This window comes from Echiichthys vipera (genome assembly GCF_963691815.1).
Source record: "Echiichthys vipera genome assembly, chromosome: 9".
Classification (NCBI taxonomy): domain Eukaryota; kingdom Metazoa; phylum Chordata; class Actinopteri; order Perciformes; family Trachinidae; genus Echiichthys; species Echiichthys vipera.
In genome coordinates, this window is record NC_139834.1 from 12,799,191 (window position 1) to 12,814,263 (window position 15,073).

General features: G+C 41.2%; 3 protein-coding genes across 3 annotated transcripts in view; 1 reads left to right on the top strand and 2 right to left on the bottom strand.

The window, feature by feature from the left end:
• LOC310951221 (ninjurin-1) overlaps positions 1 to 15,073 on the bottom strand; it is a gene marked incomplete at both ends in the record, with an annotated part of 249,679 nt that overhangs the window by 123,977 nt on the left and 110,629 nt on the right.
• exorh (extra-ocular rhodopsin) lies at positions 611 to 4,405 on the top strand (the record flags this gene model as incomplete). The annotated part of the gene is made up of 5 exons (XM_083920384.1): positions 611 to 971; positions 1,135 to 1,303; positions 1,497 to 1,662; positions 2,786 to 3,025; positions 4,277 to 4,405. 5 exons carry the CDS (start codon positions 611 to 613, stop codon positions 4,403 to 4,405), a joined length of 1,065 nt encoding a protein of 354 aa, XP_083776510.1.
• Positions 5,418 to 15,073, bottom strand: part of plxnd1 (plexin D1) — a 64,923-nt gene continuing 55,267 nt past the window's right edge. The window contains exons 29-36 of the mRNA XM_083920876.1: positions 12,493 to 12,556; positions 11,145 to 11,179; positions 10,415 to 10,519; positions 10,060 to 10,223; positions 9,823 to 9,970; positions 7,446 to 7,586; positions 7,260 to 7,334; positions 5,418 to 6,329 (exon numbers count right to left, since the gene is read on the bottom strand). Of these exons, the coding sequence (XP_083777002.1) occupies positions 6,213 to 6,329; positions 7,260 to 7,334; positions 7,446 to 7,586; positions 9,823 to 9,970; positions 10,060 to 10,223; positions 10,415 to 10,519; positions 11,145 to 11,179; positions 12,493 to 12,556 (849 nt within the window). The 3' untranslated portion in view covers positions 5,418 to 6,212. The remainder of the gene's footprint in view (positions 6,330 to 7,259; positions 7,335 to 7,445; positions 7,587 to 9,822; positions 9,971 to 10,059; positions 10,224 to 10,414; positions 10,520 to 11,144; positions 11,180 to 12,492; positions 12,557 to 15,073) is intronic.

Genomic DNA, 15,073 nt, shown 5'->3' on the forward strand with positions numbered 1-15,073 from the left:
TGTGTGAGAGTGCATGCTATGAGTGGTATGCCCCACTGACTCTGATTACACATGAGGCTATGAGTTGAGCTCTGCATTATGCAGTGGTTAGGGATTAGGCTTTCACGGATGCAAATTAGTTGGATTGCTCAAGAAATTCCATTTGTAATTTGTCCACTCTGAACGTTTTAAATCACAAATAGGCTGTTTCCCTCTTTGCCTTCCCTCCTACTCTCATCTCATTCTGATGATGCATTGATGCACATGACAGTAATGAGGGGGTTTTTATAGACATGGCTGTAACCTCTCACCTTGAAAATGCTTAACATACTGCAAAGCTATTTCTGGAGATTTCTCTTGCAATGCTGTTTGTGTGCATGTGTGTGTGCGTGTGTGTGTGTGTCCGACTGAGATAGAGCGTTTTAATTCCATCTCTGCTAACACTTTGCTCCAAGCAAGTCCCTAATCCGTCTGGCCTGTTAAAAGGTGCTTCACAAGATCCATCCCTCCAGTCACCCTTTCGTCCCCATTTGCACTACGCCTGCACTTTAAGACTTGCTTACAGTAGTAAGAGGCACAGACAGTTTTATCTAGTGTTGAGATCTCAGTAAGAATCGCCATCACTGCAGCCATGAATGGCACAGAAGGACCCAACTTTTATGTCCCCATGTCTAACAAGACTGGTTTGGTTCTCAGCCCGTTTGAGCACCCTCAGTACTACCTGGCTGAGCCCTGGAAGTACTCTCTTCTGGCTGCGTATATGCTGTTCCTCATCATCACTGCCTTCCCCATCAACTTCCTCACCCTCTATGTCACCGTCAAAAACAAAAAGCTAAGGACCCCTCTAAACTTTGTTCTGCTCAACCTGGCAGTGGCCGACCTCTTCATGGTCTTCGGAGGCTTCACGGTCACTCTCTACACAGCCCTGCATGGATACTTCATCTTAGGGGTCACTGGCTGCAACGTTGAGGGATTCTTCGCCACCTTAGGAGGTAAGAGATTTAGATTCTGTCCCTTTCATAATTGCCAGTGTTTTGAAGTATACATTTCTTAAGAATGATTGTTGTGTGTGACTACTAAAATACCGTGTCTGTAAGTGCAATATCAAGAAAACATGGGCTGTATGTACATTTACTGTTTTATTTTATGTCTCAGGAGAGATTGCTCTTTGGTCTCTGGTGGTTTTGGCCATTGAGCGCTACATTGTGGTCTGTAAGCCAATGACCAACTTTCGCTTTGGGGAGAAACATGCCATTGCTGGGCTGGCATTTACATGGATCATGGCCATAACCTGTGCTGCTCCCCCTCTGCTCGGATGGTCCCGGTACTGTTTGTTTCAGTGTCTAGACTGTTCTTGCCCGACTTTAAAACCGTACAGATCCTGAATTCATCATTTGCACACTAAATCCAATCAGAAATGTATTTATTTGCAGCATAAGTATTCAAAGAGGTTTATCTGGTATCAAATACTGTGCGTGATAGAAATTATTTGATTATTATAATGTATGGTATTGCAGGTACATCCCAGAGGGAATGCAGTGTTCCTGTGGGATTGACTACTACACCCCCAAGCCTGAGATCCACAACACCTCATTTGTCATCTATATGTTTGTCCTCCATTTCTCTATCCCCCTCTTCATCATTTTCTTCTGCTACAGTCGCCTACTCTGCACTGTGCGAGCGGTAAGAACACCACTGCCAGCCAAAACAGCCTATTAATAATAAGGATGTGATACCTTGGTTATCCTTGTAGAGATTCAATTTTTTACCTTTCTCCCCTCCAAAGGGAGGTTAGCAGCGTCATCGAGCAGAGTCTCTGGGGATGTGAGGGATTTAGTGGCTCAAGGACACTTCAGGAGGGCAGATCATTGCCAACAAGGCAGCTTATACCCAGGTCCTCCGGTTGAAGGGCAGTCTGCCTGCTCACAATGTTGCCCTGATGCCCTCATTAATTATATTATAAGAACATTGATAATATATGAGCAGTCGTGAATATAAAAAAATAATGCTGAAATTTGAACATTACTGCCATTTTCTTTTTTTGGCAGTTTTTCAAGCCTTTTATTAGATAGGACAGACAGGAAATGGGGTGGGAGAGAGAGGGAGACATGCAGCAAAAGGCCGCAGGTCGGAGTCAAAACCCGGGCCGCTGCCTCGAGGACCTTCAGCCTCTTTACATGGGGCGACTGCTCTAACCACTGAGCCACTGAGCCACTGGGCGCCCCTACTGCTATTTTCTGCCACATCAAGCAATAGTTAAAAAACAAAAGAAAACCCTCAGTATGTTGTCGCTCAGCACCGGTAGACAGACCAGCTGGTTATGGACATGTTCACGCATTTACATTATATCCAAATATTTCCCTCTTGTATATTAGTATACCAAGGTAATGGTTATATCTCTGTGACCCGCATGCAACACATAACAGCCACAAACCGGGGCTAGTGGAGACCAAAAACAGAGCTAAAAGAGAGTGAATAGTGGACTTACTGGCCTCCAAGTGGCCAGAAACATACATATATATAAAACCTATATAAATGGATACTTAATGATTAAAAAAAAGCTGTTTATTATACTGTCTGAAACCATTATAGATTTAAACAATCCTTCAACAGCATGGGGACCTTGACTAACTTACTGTAGATGTAAGCGTTTTCTAGTGTTACTCCATTGATTAAAATACCTCTCTGTCAGTTTGGTAGTCTAATCCTGTGTTTTGCAATTTTGGCGATGGGCTTTACCCTTTTGTTTACATTTGGATTACAGATTAGTCCTTGAATAAATTCATAATCTGAATCTGTCTGTCAGGCTGCAGCCCAGCAGCAGGAGTCTGAAACCACCCAGAGAGCTGAGAGAGAGGTGACACGCATGGTTATCGTCATGGTGATCTCCTTCCTGGTGTGCTGGGTGCCTTATGCCACCGTGGCTTGGTACATCTTTGCTAATCAGGGAACTGAATTCGGACCAGTGTTCATGACTGCTCCGGCCTTCTTCGCCAAGAGTGCTGCTCTGTACAACCCAGTCATCTACATTCTGCTAAATAGACAGGTATGTGAGCGAATATCCTGATTTAGTTATTTTGTCAGAGAGAGAGCAAGAGACAGTGAAGCCAGTGAGTTTTTTTACTGTGACTCTTACAACTCTTTCGACATACTATGACTTTTTTAACATACTATATGACATGACTTTTTAATGACTTTTTTAACATACTATATGACATGACTTTTTAATGACTTTTTTAACATACTATATGACATGACTTTTTAATGACTTTTTTTGACATACTATAATGTGACTTTTTTATTACTTTTTTCGAAATGCTATAATATGATTTTTACAACTATACAATGACTTTTTATTACTTTTTTGACACAATATACCATGACTTATTACGACATTTATTATGATCTTTTTTATAATATGAGTTTTCTGACTTTTTTCGACATACTATAATAAGATATTTATGACTTTTTCGACATACTCAAGGATTACTTTTTTTTATTACATTTTCAATATAATATACAATGACATTTTATGACAAACTATACAATGACATCATATGATGTTTTTTGACATAATTGTATAGTATGTTGAAAAATGTCATAAAAGTCATTGTATAGCATGTTGAAAATGGTAAGAATAAAAGTCTTATTTATTTTTATAGTACGTTATAAAAAATGTATCATATCATATTAAAGTATGTCAAAAAAAGTCACAGTATAGTATGTTGAAAAAAGGAATATTACAGTATGTTATAGAAATACAATACAAGTCATAGTATCCACAAAAAAAAAACCCCATTGCTATACTATGTCGAAAAAAGTCAGGCATGGTATAGCATGTTATAAAAAGTCACAGTATAGCATATTATAGTATGTCAAAAAAAGTCATCGTATAATATGTCTAAAAAGTTCAGAAACAAGTAATCATAGTATGTCAAAGTTGTAAAATAGTCATAGTAAAAAAAGTCATAGCCCCCTCAACCCCGTTATTGGCTGGGGGTTAAACACCAACGAGGGACCCAAAGGCTCCTTTCTAACACCCACAAACATCCTGCACAGACCAAAATAGGAAGAAAACAGAAAATCCAGGAGCGTTTTGGCACTTGGTGGTACCAATCCCACACAAAGGGCATTCATTTTGTATGAGTTTTGTATTATTTTATAATTTATATTCTTTATGTGGGATTTTGAATACTACTTGATGCATTACTACTCTTACTATAAAGAATTTGAATACCTCTACTGCCACAGATTGAATGTGATTTTGATGTTCTTTTTTTTTTTTTTCGGCCTCCAGTTCAGAAACTGCATGATCACCACGGTATGCTGTGGAAAAAACCCGTTTGGAGACGATGAGGTTGCCGCCACTGCTACCTCCAAAACTCAGACTTCGTCTGTCTCATCCAGCCAGGTGGCACCTGCTTGACCAGAACCCCCCCCCCCCTTCAATGTCCCATCTGTCCCTGCACACCTAGGGACCCACCACCGCCAGGCAGCACTATGTTCTATTGGCCAATCCTCTTGACTTACCTCTCCATGTGTCTTCACTGCACTGACAGAACCGCATGTTTGGTGGGACTGACATATAAAGAGCCAGCATGTGTATTTTCAATCCATTTAATCATGGAAAGTGTTCAGCTGGCTTCACATTTTAACCCGGCACCAAGGGGGTGTTGTCCATGTGATGATCCAACTGAACACATTCCAAGTTCCCCACTACTCAAAAAACACATAATAATAAAACCAAATCACATGATTTCATCCACATCAACTCTTCTTTAAGTAATTGTTGAGGCTATGTATCCCCAAATGTGCTTTTATCAATCAATTTTTATGATTACTTAAGGGAAATTAGTCATGAATTTGTTTAGATATCTCAGATGAGTTTTTAAGGTTTCAGATGAGGCTCTCCTCTGGCTCTCCTTTTGCCTTCATGGTTACAAGGCTGGGGTTGTTAGTTTGCTCTTGGCACTGCCTGAGACATGAGTGTAAACAGATGGACCTGAAAAGAGCCTCTACAGGAAAAGGGCGCCTCCTGCAAGAGAGTGGATGCATGTGTGGGTTTATGTGTTGGATGTCAGAGTGCCAGTGTGTATTAAAGAGATATGGGGATGTTATTTTGTTCATTGTGTAATCTTGTTGTTCTGTGTCCTTCAATAAAAACAAGGCTAAAGGTCTGCACGACTTTCCCCTAACTTGCGTTTTCACGAGAACTTTTACAAGTCTCTCTGAGAAGTTCCAGATGCTAGTTGGTGTGCTTTTGGGTGGCAGGCCACATCTTAGCGGTTTTCAAATGCTGTTAAAATATTCTATTCTGTAATGCATGTAGAAATAAATGACTTTGAGACTTAGTACAATACTCATTGTCATCATCAGACACATTAAAATCCTAAATACTGTAATTTATTTCACAAACTCTGACAAGTTATTTGGCATCACAAATACAGTCTCTCTTATATTGAGCTCACTTTTTTTTCTCATAAATGTAAATTTCCCTCTTTTAAATTGGTCAGGATCCAACATGATATTCATTTGTTTACAAGCACACTGGTCAACACTTCTATATGATGCAGCTCTTCCCAGTGAACTACATTGTATCTGATTTCATACATTTCAATTTCTATTCTTCTCTCCACTCCTCAACCTATCATCAACCTGCAAAGCACATTGGGACGTATTGTTCAAAGCACCGATGGGAGCAGGGAGTCACCCATCTTCACCAAGCACACCTGAGAACATTGCAGGAGTTTTTATCACAATCCTTCTTACTCATCCTGATGAACAGGCCACTTGAAAGCATTATAACACATCTATAAATATTGCTATGGACATTATAATACAGTACAGTGCATCATTGGCTCATTCCCTTAAGAAAAGGGTTCAGTGCGTTAAAGATCGCCACCAGGGCTTACTGTAGGTCCCAGTAACTGTAAAGACATCCAGAAAAAGCATCATCTCCAAGCCCCTACACTTTCTCTCTAAAGCGTAGCTGAGCCAGACTGGAATTCTGTCCGTGTCATGGAGAAAGATTTGGGAAAATTGCTTGGCGTTCCCAGCTCAGAGGAGATAAGTCCTTTGCCACTTTGTACGCTCCTTATAGTCTGTGGGAATAACAATGACACTTATGAAGATGAACTCCTTAGTGGCCAACATTCCCAAGTAACTATGTAGGTAGGAGAAAGGCAGCTGTCAGCAGGAGAAAGAGGTGGCTAGTAGACAAGACACTGGCAGGTTCAGGCTTCACTGCAGCACTCGTAGATGTTGTCCTCCACAAGGGCAATGACCTGCTCGAACTTGTGGTGAAGCTGAGTGCGACGTGCGGTGGGGTTAGACTCCAGAGCGTTCACCACCTGACCGAGGGAGATAGAAAAGAAGAACGCAACAAAGATGACTTTCAGTGGCTTTTGAGCACTCATGCATCCGTCTATAAAAGATAGGGAGGAAATCAGCCACCTGCCTAGACATACAAAGTTGAGCGAGAGAAAAGGGAGAGCAGCAGAGGAACAAGTGAAGTGCTTCAGCCTGGTCTCCAGCCTTCACGCATGCCTCCACACCACAAAATCATTTGCTCTTCACATATTTACAAATCCCACATCTGCTCTGTTTTTCATGCCCAATAGTTGTCACAGTGTCAGTGGGATTTATGGGCTCTTAGCGGCAGTGTGCTACGAGGCAAAGCGAACTGAGCTGTTGCAAGAGAATAAGCAATCAGGGGCCATTCACAGAGCTCTGTGAATCACAGTCTAAGCCCTTGGCCCACGTCAGTACAGTAGTATGACAGAAGAAAGCAGCTAAACTGTATTATTATGAGGGTACTCCATTAAGGCACAGTCACCACTGACTAAGCCTCTCCTGAGAATAGTCACAGCAGTAAGAAAACATGAGGGAGGACAGGGGGGGGGGGGGTTTGAAGAGGGCTAGTTCAAAGAGAAACAGGAGATTTGAGGCAGAAACTTAACTGTGTAATTGAGCAGATACGGGTGATGGATAAATAAAGGGTAAACATCATATTGATGGCTTAAGTGAAAAGTATATGTGGGCTGGAAAGGGATTGGACACATTTGAGAGACAGGTTGTTAGGCTGTTTACAGTGCACTGCTTTTTCAACATGCACATGATCCTGCACATTGATGTGATGATACTCATCTGTGAAACTAAAAACAGTAAAAGGGTTCAACTGAGGTGTTGTGGCTGCAGAGAAGGGCCAGTTTAAACACAAGTACCATATCTAATCTGAGATCAGAAAGACAGAGATGTAGCGTAAGAAGGTCTTCTCTTACCTGGTTTCTGTATTTCTTGGCGTATTTGTAGATTTCTGTCAAGGCCAGGTTGGTGTTGAATTCATTTCTGTATTTCTACAGGATGGAAAACACACTTTGTGTTAGAATCTAAATAAAAATGTATGTTTGTAGTTGCAGGGTTTTGTGGAGCCAAATCCCTAACACACAGAGATACACTTTACTCACCCGTGACTCCTCAGCTAGGTGAGCATTCATCTCCTGCTCGCTGAGAGGGGCCATTTCCTGTATTTGCTGGTAGTAGCTCTGCACTCTCTTCTTATACTCAGGGATCTCCTTGGCATACAGAAGCTTGTTGGTAGGTGAGTCCTGAAAAACAAAACACATTTCGGTCAGGACAGATTAAACTATTTCTTTTGCAGCAACATGCATTTTAATTGGGCAGTGTAGCACTGCCCATGTGATGCTCTGGAGCAAATTTGAGTGAGCTTGACACAGACTGTCCTTGAGCTCCCTAACCTCCCCCCTGGTCAAGCCTGAGATGCACAGCATTTGATGAGCATGAACACATGTTAAAAATATTCAAAATGAATGTACAACTCAATGCTACAGCAGGAGGAGGCTAAAAGCAATGTAGGTTTTGACAGGTGTCATTGTTAATGTCCTTATAAGGAGCTATTTAGTTAGACTGTATATTACCAGCTTAAAGTGAGACAATGGAGGGAGGGAACAGTTTCCTTTCTGCACAACAGGAGACTCAAAAACTCAGAGCCAGAGAAGGAACATTCCAGTCTAAACAATACTCCTCCATGCCTGTGCCACTCTCACCACAGTCACTTCGGGCTCTCACACTGATGCTTATTCATGCAGTACAAAGTAGCTGGGCTAAGAGGTTGTGGGCATGTTCGGGTTTTAGTGTTGACTACTGTTGCGAGCGGGTGTGTGTAGGTCTTTGTGTGCTGTGTGCAAGAGAGAAAGGGACAGCCAGAAAGTAGGACAGGGAAAAAGAGAAGGCCAACCTCAGCTTTCAGCATCAGTGAATGTGCTTACAGCGCACCTTAATATTTCTACGTGTCATGAGTTATTTGTGTCACCTATACGTGAGTTTACTGTATTTGCATGTGTGTGCATGTTTGTGTGAGTTAAAAGTGCTGGGGGAGTGGAAAGCCTGTGGCCGCAGTCGCTTCTTCTGACAGGGAACCCTCTCTCTTCCTGTCCACAAGGTCACTTCCTGCTGCTTGCCCATCTGCCTGGTAACCCCCCTGTGACCCCGTGGCCCGCCATGTCTGCATCTAGCCAGATAAGAGGGTTTCCGTGGAAACAGCAAGCGTTGCTTAGTTTCCTACCCCTGCTGCGCCCTGAAAATCCAGACCCTGTACCCTTCACTGCCCTGTCCCGAGGCCATCACACACGACACTCATACAAATGCACAAAAAAGTGACTGTAAACACTGTAAAAAAATGTAGTGTGGTGTCATGCCAGTCTCCTTGACCTACAGGCCATATCCTTGAACCCAGTGACTCCACAATACATGCAGAACCAAATGCAACATGTTAATAAGGAGGCTGCAGAGTGTGAAAATGTCTCATTGCCGCAGGTTTTATGTATGCTTTAGCATTTATCGGTATGTACCTGTCTGTATGTACAGTACATGTGAATTATTCTGCTATGAGTGGGCTGGCTCTTTGGCACTGAACTGAAGTATATAAATCAGACTATTTCTCAATGAAAGAGGAGCATCATTTGATGAGTCCTCGGCTCCCTCCTGGGAGGAAGCCAGTCGGAGGGAGACAGGAAGCAGAGCATGCTCAGGGTCACGGTGTCTGAGGGATGAGACGGATTTGTGAGCATTGAGGACATTGACATGCAAGCACACACACACAAACACCGACAGACAGACAGACGGACAGACATATACACGCCTGAACACACACACACACACAGAGACACACATGCGCGTGCACACATACACACACACACACACACACACACGCACAAAAAGAGATCCCTGGTGCTCATGACCTTGGATCAGTCGACTTGGCTGAAATAACATGAGGAGAGGTAGATGGAGCTGACAGTCTGAAGGCTTAGGAATGAGGGTTCACAGGGGACCTCGGGAGTTGTTGGTGTATGTGTGTGAGTGGTCAACTTCCCAAAGAGACGAATATACATTGTGATGTGAAAGGGACAGGGGCGTCCATTTTTTTTTCATTCAGTATTACTTACATCTCCTAATGATCATTATCATAGGAGAGGTAAGTAAATAATCATCATTATCTCCGATGTCCATCACAAATAAACGTCCATAAATCTGCTTAGGAATCATAGAAACAAGATTCCCCTTTTAACTCTAGAGCCTGACAATCACAATGTTTTTTAAGAACTCTTCTATACCAAAATAATCCAGGGATAGTTGTCTTTACATTCATGGGTACATTGCAGACAGGAACTATTAATTGCTAATTTGGTATACTTTTAATGGTGGCAATTTTCCAAATATAGGCTAAACAAATCTCAGCTTATACAGGAGTGTTGGAGGCACAGTTCTCTCAGTTTTGTCCTACGGGAAGAGAGAGAGAGATGTTTAATAGATGGATAATCTTACCTTTCCCAGCTGCAGGTCTGAAATTGAGCAGGCATCTATGAAGGCCTGGGCGATGACAGACAGACAGGCGTCCATGTGATCCGTCTTATCGATGTCGAACACAAACTGAGGATTCTTCAGGATGTTCACCCAGAAGCGCAGAGGTAAACTGCACAGACAGGGAAAGATAAGCTTTTAAAGCCTTGCCCTTGCACGCCAATGTGTCCAAAGGGGATTTTAATAAGTTTAGATTTCTACCTGTTGGTTTTCCAGATGTGCAGGGTGTCTGGGTCTGTGATGCCCCGTTTGTCAGCCTGCTCCTCCAGGAAGTCAAAAAAGTATTTGACAGCCAGAGGGGGGCGGTCTGGAGGGATGCTGAGGATGGCTTGAAAGAGGTCATCCAAGAACTTCTGAAGAGTTCCCTGAGGAGGAAAAAAGAAAAAAAAAGCGACTCATGCACACACACAGATATGGTTTCATGGGATGTGGAGATTTCTAGACAGCTCCTGTGGCTAATATAGGCCATGAAAACAAGAGTTAGAAAGATGACTCAGATATCTAGCTGTAATTGTTACAGCTTAAGCTTTGACAGCCTCTTGTTTATTGTGTTCACCTTGGTGGACAGCAGACGCGTCAGGTAGATTTCAGGCAGGACTTTCTTGCGGTGGCTCTGCCTGTGTGACCTCTTGGTTTCCATTAGGTCATCATGAGGTAGGACCTGTAAAACCAGAGGCCAAAGGTCAACATCCTGCACACAGGTTGAAGTAATACACCCCCTCATAAGAAGCTCAATGAATGCTCTTCTGTCTCTGCTGTCAGAGGGGAAGTTTCTGTTTCTTGCATTAGACACATGATCCAGAAACCACATTTAGGGTATTTTGAAGATAAAATACAAAATTAGAGAAGTGATGTGATTTGGGGAATTCTCATGGTTTCCTCTGGTTGCTGTGTACAGGATCATGTATCTGACTTGCTCATACAGGTCTAAATAGGGGTAGAAGGGGGAAGAAAAAAAAAAGAAGCAGTCAAAATCCCCCTACTTGTGTCAAAAAAGGACCACAGAGCTGTCCTGTAAAACTAACTATTCACCCGGCAAATTGTGTTCCAAGGAACTCATTATTCTAAAGTCAAAGGGCCCATATCTTGGCTGACGTTTATAAAAGAGCTTAAGCAGCATTAGTGCTGTCATGTCCTCTCAGCAGCTTTCCTTTTCACCTCCATTCACCCCCCCCCCCCACACACACACATTCTCTTCAACAGTGGCACACACAGGAAAAGCTCGTAATAAACTCAGAGCGCACGTATAGAAACATTTTGATTACCTATAATGAGGAGATACTCACCAAGTGTACATATTTTTCCGTATCCAGATCTTTAACTAAAAGGCAGAGAGAAAAAAAAAAAGAAACATACAGCATGAAACAATGTGTAATCAGCAAGGTGGAGAGAATGAGAGGAGACAGGAGGAGGTAACAGAGAGGAGTGTGACGGATAGGGGTGAGACAAAAAAAAAATACAAGAGGGAGATTGACAGGAGAGCAAGAGAGATAGAGTACATGCGAGAGGAGAAAGTGATTAAGGTGGACTGTGGGCTGGTAGGGGAGGGGAGCTGTCTGAGAGAATGAAAGAGAAAGATTACGAGTGAAAGGAGAGAGAAAAGAGAGAGATTAGGGGAGAGACAGACACACAGAGTCTCTGATTGGTTCTGGAGCCAGTGTAATGAGATGGTAATGCTCGGCCAGCACTGGAAAAGAGCAATAAACCCTGCTGGAATATATACGTATATATATATATACTGTATATACATATATCCAGGTATATATAGAGAGATCTAAACAGAAACACACCCGTGCATGCATGAACACATATGAATACCCACATATATACTGTAGATGCATGTCAAACAAATACAGTAAATTATTGTACACACACATACCAGCAAAAACAAAGACCGTGCAGTTACACACACAAACACACAGCATTGTGAGTGTGTTCTCATTACAGCCAGCTCTGCCAGAGATGCTCCTGCCCAGTGGGCCTCAGTCCAGACCCTCACCACTGATCACAGGCGGGCAGGACAGTGTTTTATATTAGCCAGGGAGCACTACAGGCTCATAATACCCCCTTGACGCTTTGAAGTCGGAGCCAGGTTTGGTCCACATAAGCCTATTTTTGGCCCAGTATGAATGAGAGGAGTGGCTTTGATGGACAGAGCCTGAGCAGAACTAAGTTCTGGTCTGGTACTGATTATGTAAGGTAGACCCTAGATGAATGAACGTAAAAACCCATTAAAAGCTGTATGTAAACTCATCTGTCAACAGGCAGAGTGGTCATTATATTCTGGGTTGAGGCTGGACAATGGGCCCACTTTTGTTGCATTTTTTTCCCTACAAGCTGACATTTGCTAATGGAAAACATCTATAGCGCAGGAAAAAAACTCTGAATGAAGTGGTATCATAACGCCTGCGAATAGCAGGACTGTTGTGATTTATTAGGCGCGAGTGTGTTTAGATGTCCGCTGTGTCTTTCGGGGACGCGAGGGCGTGTAGTTTCATGCTTGTTTACATGAGTGTATCGTGTTCTTGTGAGCAGCTAAGCATGTGCGGTTTCCTGGGATTGAGTGAGTGCGTGTATTTATCCAAGTGTGTGTGACAAAGTGACAGGGAGTGGGTGCGTTTGAAGGTGACGTACCTCTCCCCAGGGTGTTATCTCTCTTGTCTTTCATGCTCATGGCCAACGAAGCCCCCTCTGGGATCTGTGAAGGGAGAAAGCAGAAGGGGGGAGGGAAGAAAGACGAGAGAGGACAGAGGGCACAGGGTCAGGGGTGAGCTGGGGTGCATCAGAACAGCATCATTAAGCATGCCCTCGAGGGGAGTGCAGTGTTGAGAGGTGCGTATGTTTGTGTGTGTGGGTGTGTGTCGGGAGTGGTGGCAAGTCTACAGGAGACTGGCTAGGCTCATTAAAGTAGACCCGCAGTGAAATGGATTGAACAGCCTCGCCAGTGAACCCAGACTGTTAGTACACGCTGCAGCTCGCTGCTTTCACAGCTCTGTCCCCATGGCTCAGCAAAAAACTAAACAGAGCACTTAACAAGTACAGGTAAGGGTCAAAGGTCACCGACTGTTTACTCAAGCACAAATGAATGGTGACATAAGCAAACACACATACACATAAAAACATTCCTAATGGTACAATGACAGTTTACTTGTTGCTTGGTTATATATATTTATAATAAAAAATCTTAGTAATCGTAATATTTACATTATATTTTTTCATTTATCTACATTATATTAATATTTATTGAAAATGTAATTCATAATAATCAAATTCTTGCATTATTGTGTGATTAAATAAACAAATCAAGTAAATTATACAATGTTTTTAATGAATTTATATCTTATAATTAACATGGATGTATACTTACTATTAGTAGTTGTACTTCTAGTGATTATGTCTGTTACATTTTGTACATTTATTGAATATGTAATAATACAAGTGATGATTGTTTAACCTCCTGCAGTTCAGTATGCAGTATGTAGTAAATTATTAAAGTACATGCTAATTAATGATGAAGGGTTCATATAACTTCAGACGTTATTATGTAAGATCTCCAACAGAAATGTTTAAAGGCATATGAAAATACTGTGTGTGTGTGTGTACTGGAGGTTTCAAGTTTCCACATCACATTTGAATGAATGAATGAATGAATGTGAAAAAACGCTGGTGAAGTAACAATAAGTAAAACACAGTTTTGAGTGAAAGGGGGACTTTAACCACTTTAAGCATTAAATGCTGAAAAAAGAATCTCCGACTTAAACACTGGCACACATAATATTTCTACTCAAAATAATTTACGAGTCATTAGTTTATAATTTACAAGTATTTATGTGTCAAACCAGGCTTATCGATTTAAACTACCATTATTAATGATTCCGTTTTTAACAGTTAATACAACATATGCACCAAATCATTAAAGTCCCCCTGCTCTTTCTCTTCGATCCATTACCTCTCTTCGCTGCTTTAGCACTTCTTTACTTTCTCATCTTAAAACATCTCGTTCATGCTTTTAATAATTTCAAATCAAACTACTCTAAAGGTTCATTATGCCGATGCAATTAATTTTATTTAATTTATTTTTATCCGGGTCATTGTGTCTTTTCACGGTTGAGGGCCAGTGGGGATGCGAGAGGGTGAGTGAGCTAGCTGTGTCTTTACTTGTTGTTTATACTTGTCATGTATTGCTGTTTTGTTTGTATGTATGTTTTATAATTTTTTTCTTTGTGTCTATGGGGAAGCCCTCGAAGGGGCTAGCCTTACAATAAATTAAAATTCATTCAAAATAAATATGTTTTGCTTATTGTTGCTTCACTTGAATGTTTGACCTTCATTGTGCAGAATGACAAAGGTTTTATATTGATCTGCTGAAGCTGTGCTCATCTTAAATCTGAGTTTTCAATGTAGACATAATTGAAAAGTCAATATGTTTTATATGCAACTTACACATGCTTCATGGTTGCTTATGCACATCCCAACATGATATCAGGCAAAAAGGCAAAAACAATTTCAAGACAAAAGGGCACGAGCACACAAAACAGATTCTCCCAAAGAGATGATTTATTACAATAACGTAACTGTCATATTCATATTACCTGATGAAGACATAATGTCAAAAAATCATAATTATACTTAATTAATCATCTTTGTGGCAGAAGCTATTCAGAGTGAAGGCGACCTTTTCTCTTGAAACTTTTGAAATGAACAATATTTGCATATTCATAGACTCTGGGTTTTTCAATTACTAGGTAAAATAAGTAAGAATAATCGTTTTAATCTTTTTTTGTGGAAAAAAACATATTAGACACAAATGATCCTAATCATTTTATGCTCATTTTAAGGTTCATAATGTATTTTGGGTTCTACTTGAAAATGTTAATGCTTTAATGTCAAAAAACCCACATTATTTATTCCTCATACTGTGTGTCTGAATATGTCTGTATTCACCCTCTGTTTTAGCGCCTGTCTCTTTACTGGCACTTTCTACCTAAATATAGTAGAGCTGTGACATCACAGCTCTACAGAAGTTCTGACATCTTGTTAAAAGGCACAGTTTCTGAATACTGTATATTGATTTTGATACTTTTACAGTATTTATATCAGCTAGACATGCTTAAAGATCAAAAAGACAAGGAAGTCACTTTTTATAAAATGGGACCTTTAGGTTTGGTATTAAAATGTACAGAAATTATATAATGTTAATTATATATAATGTTGA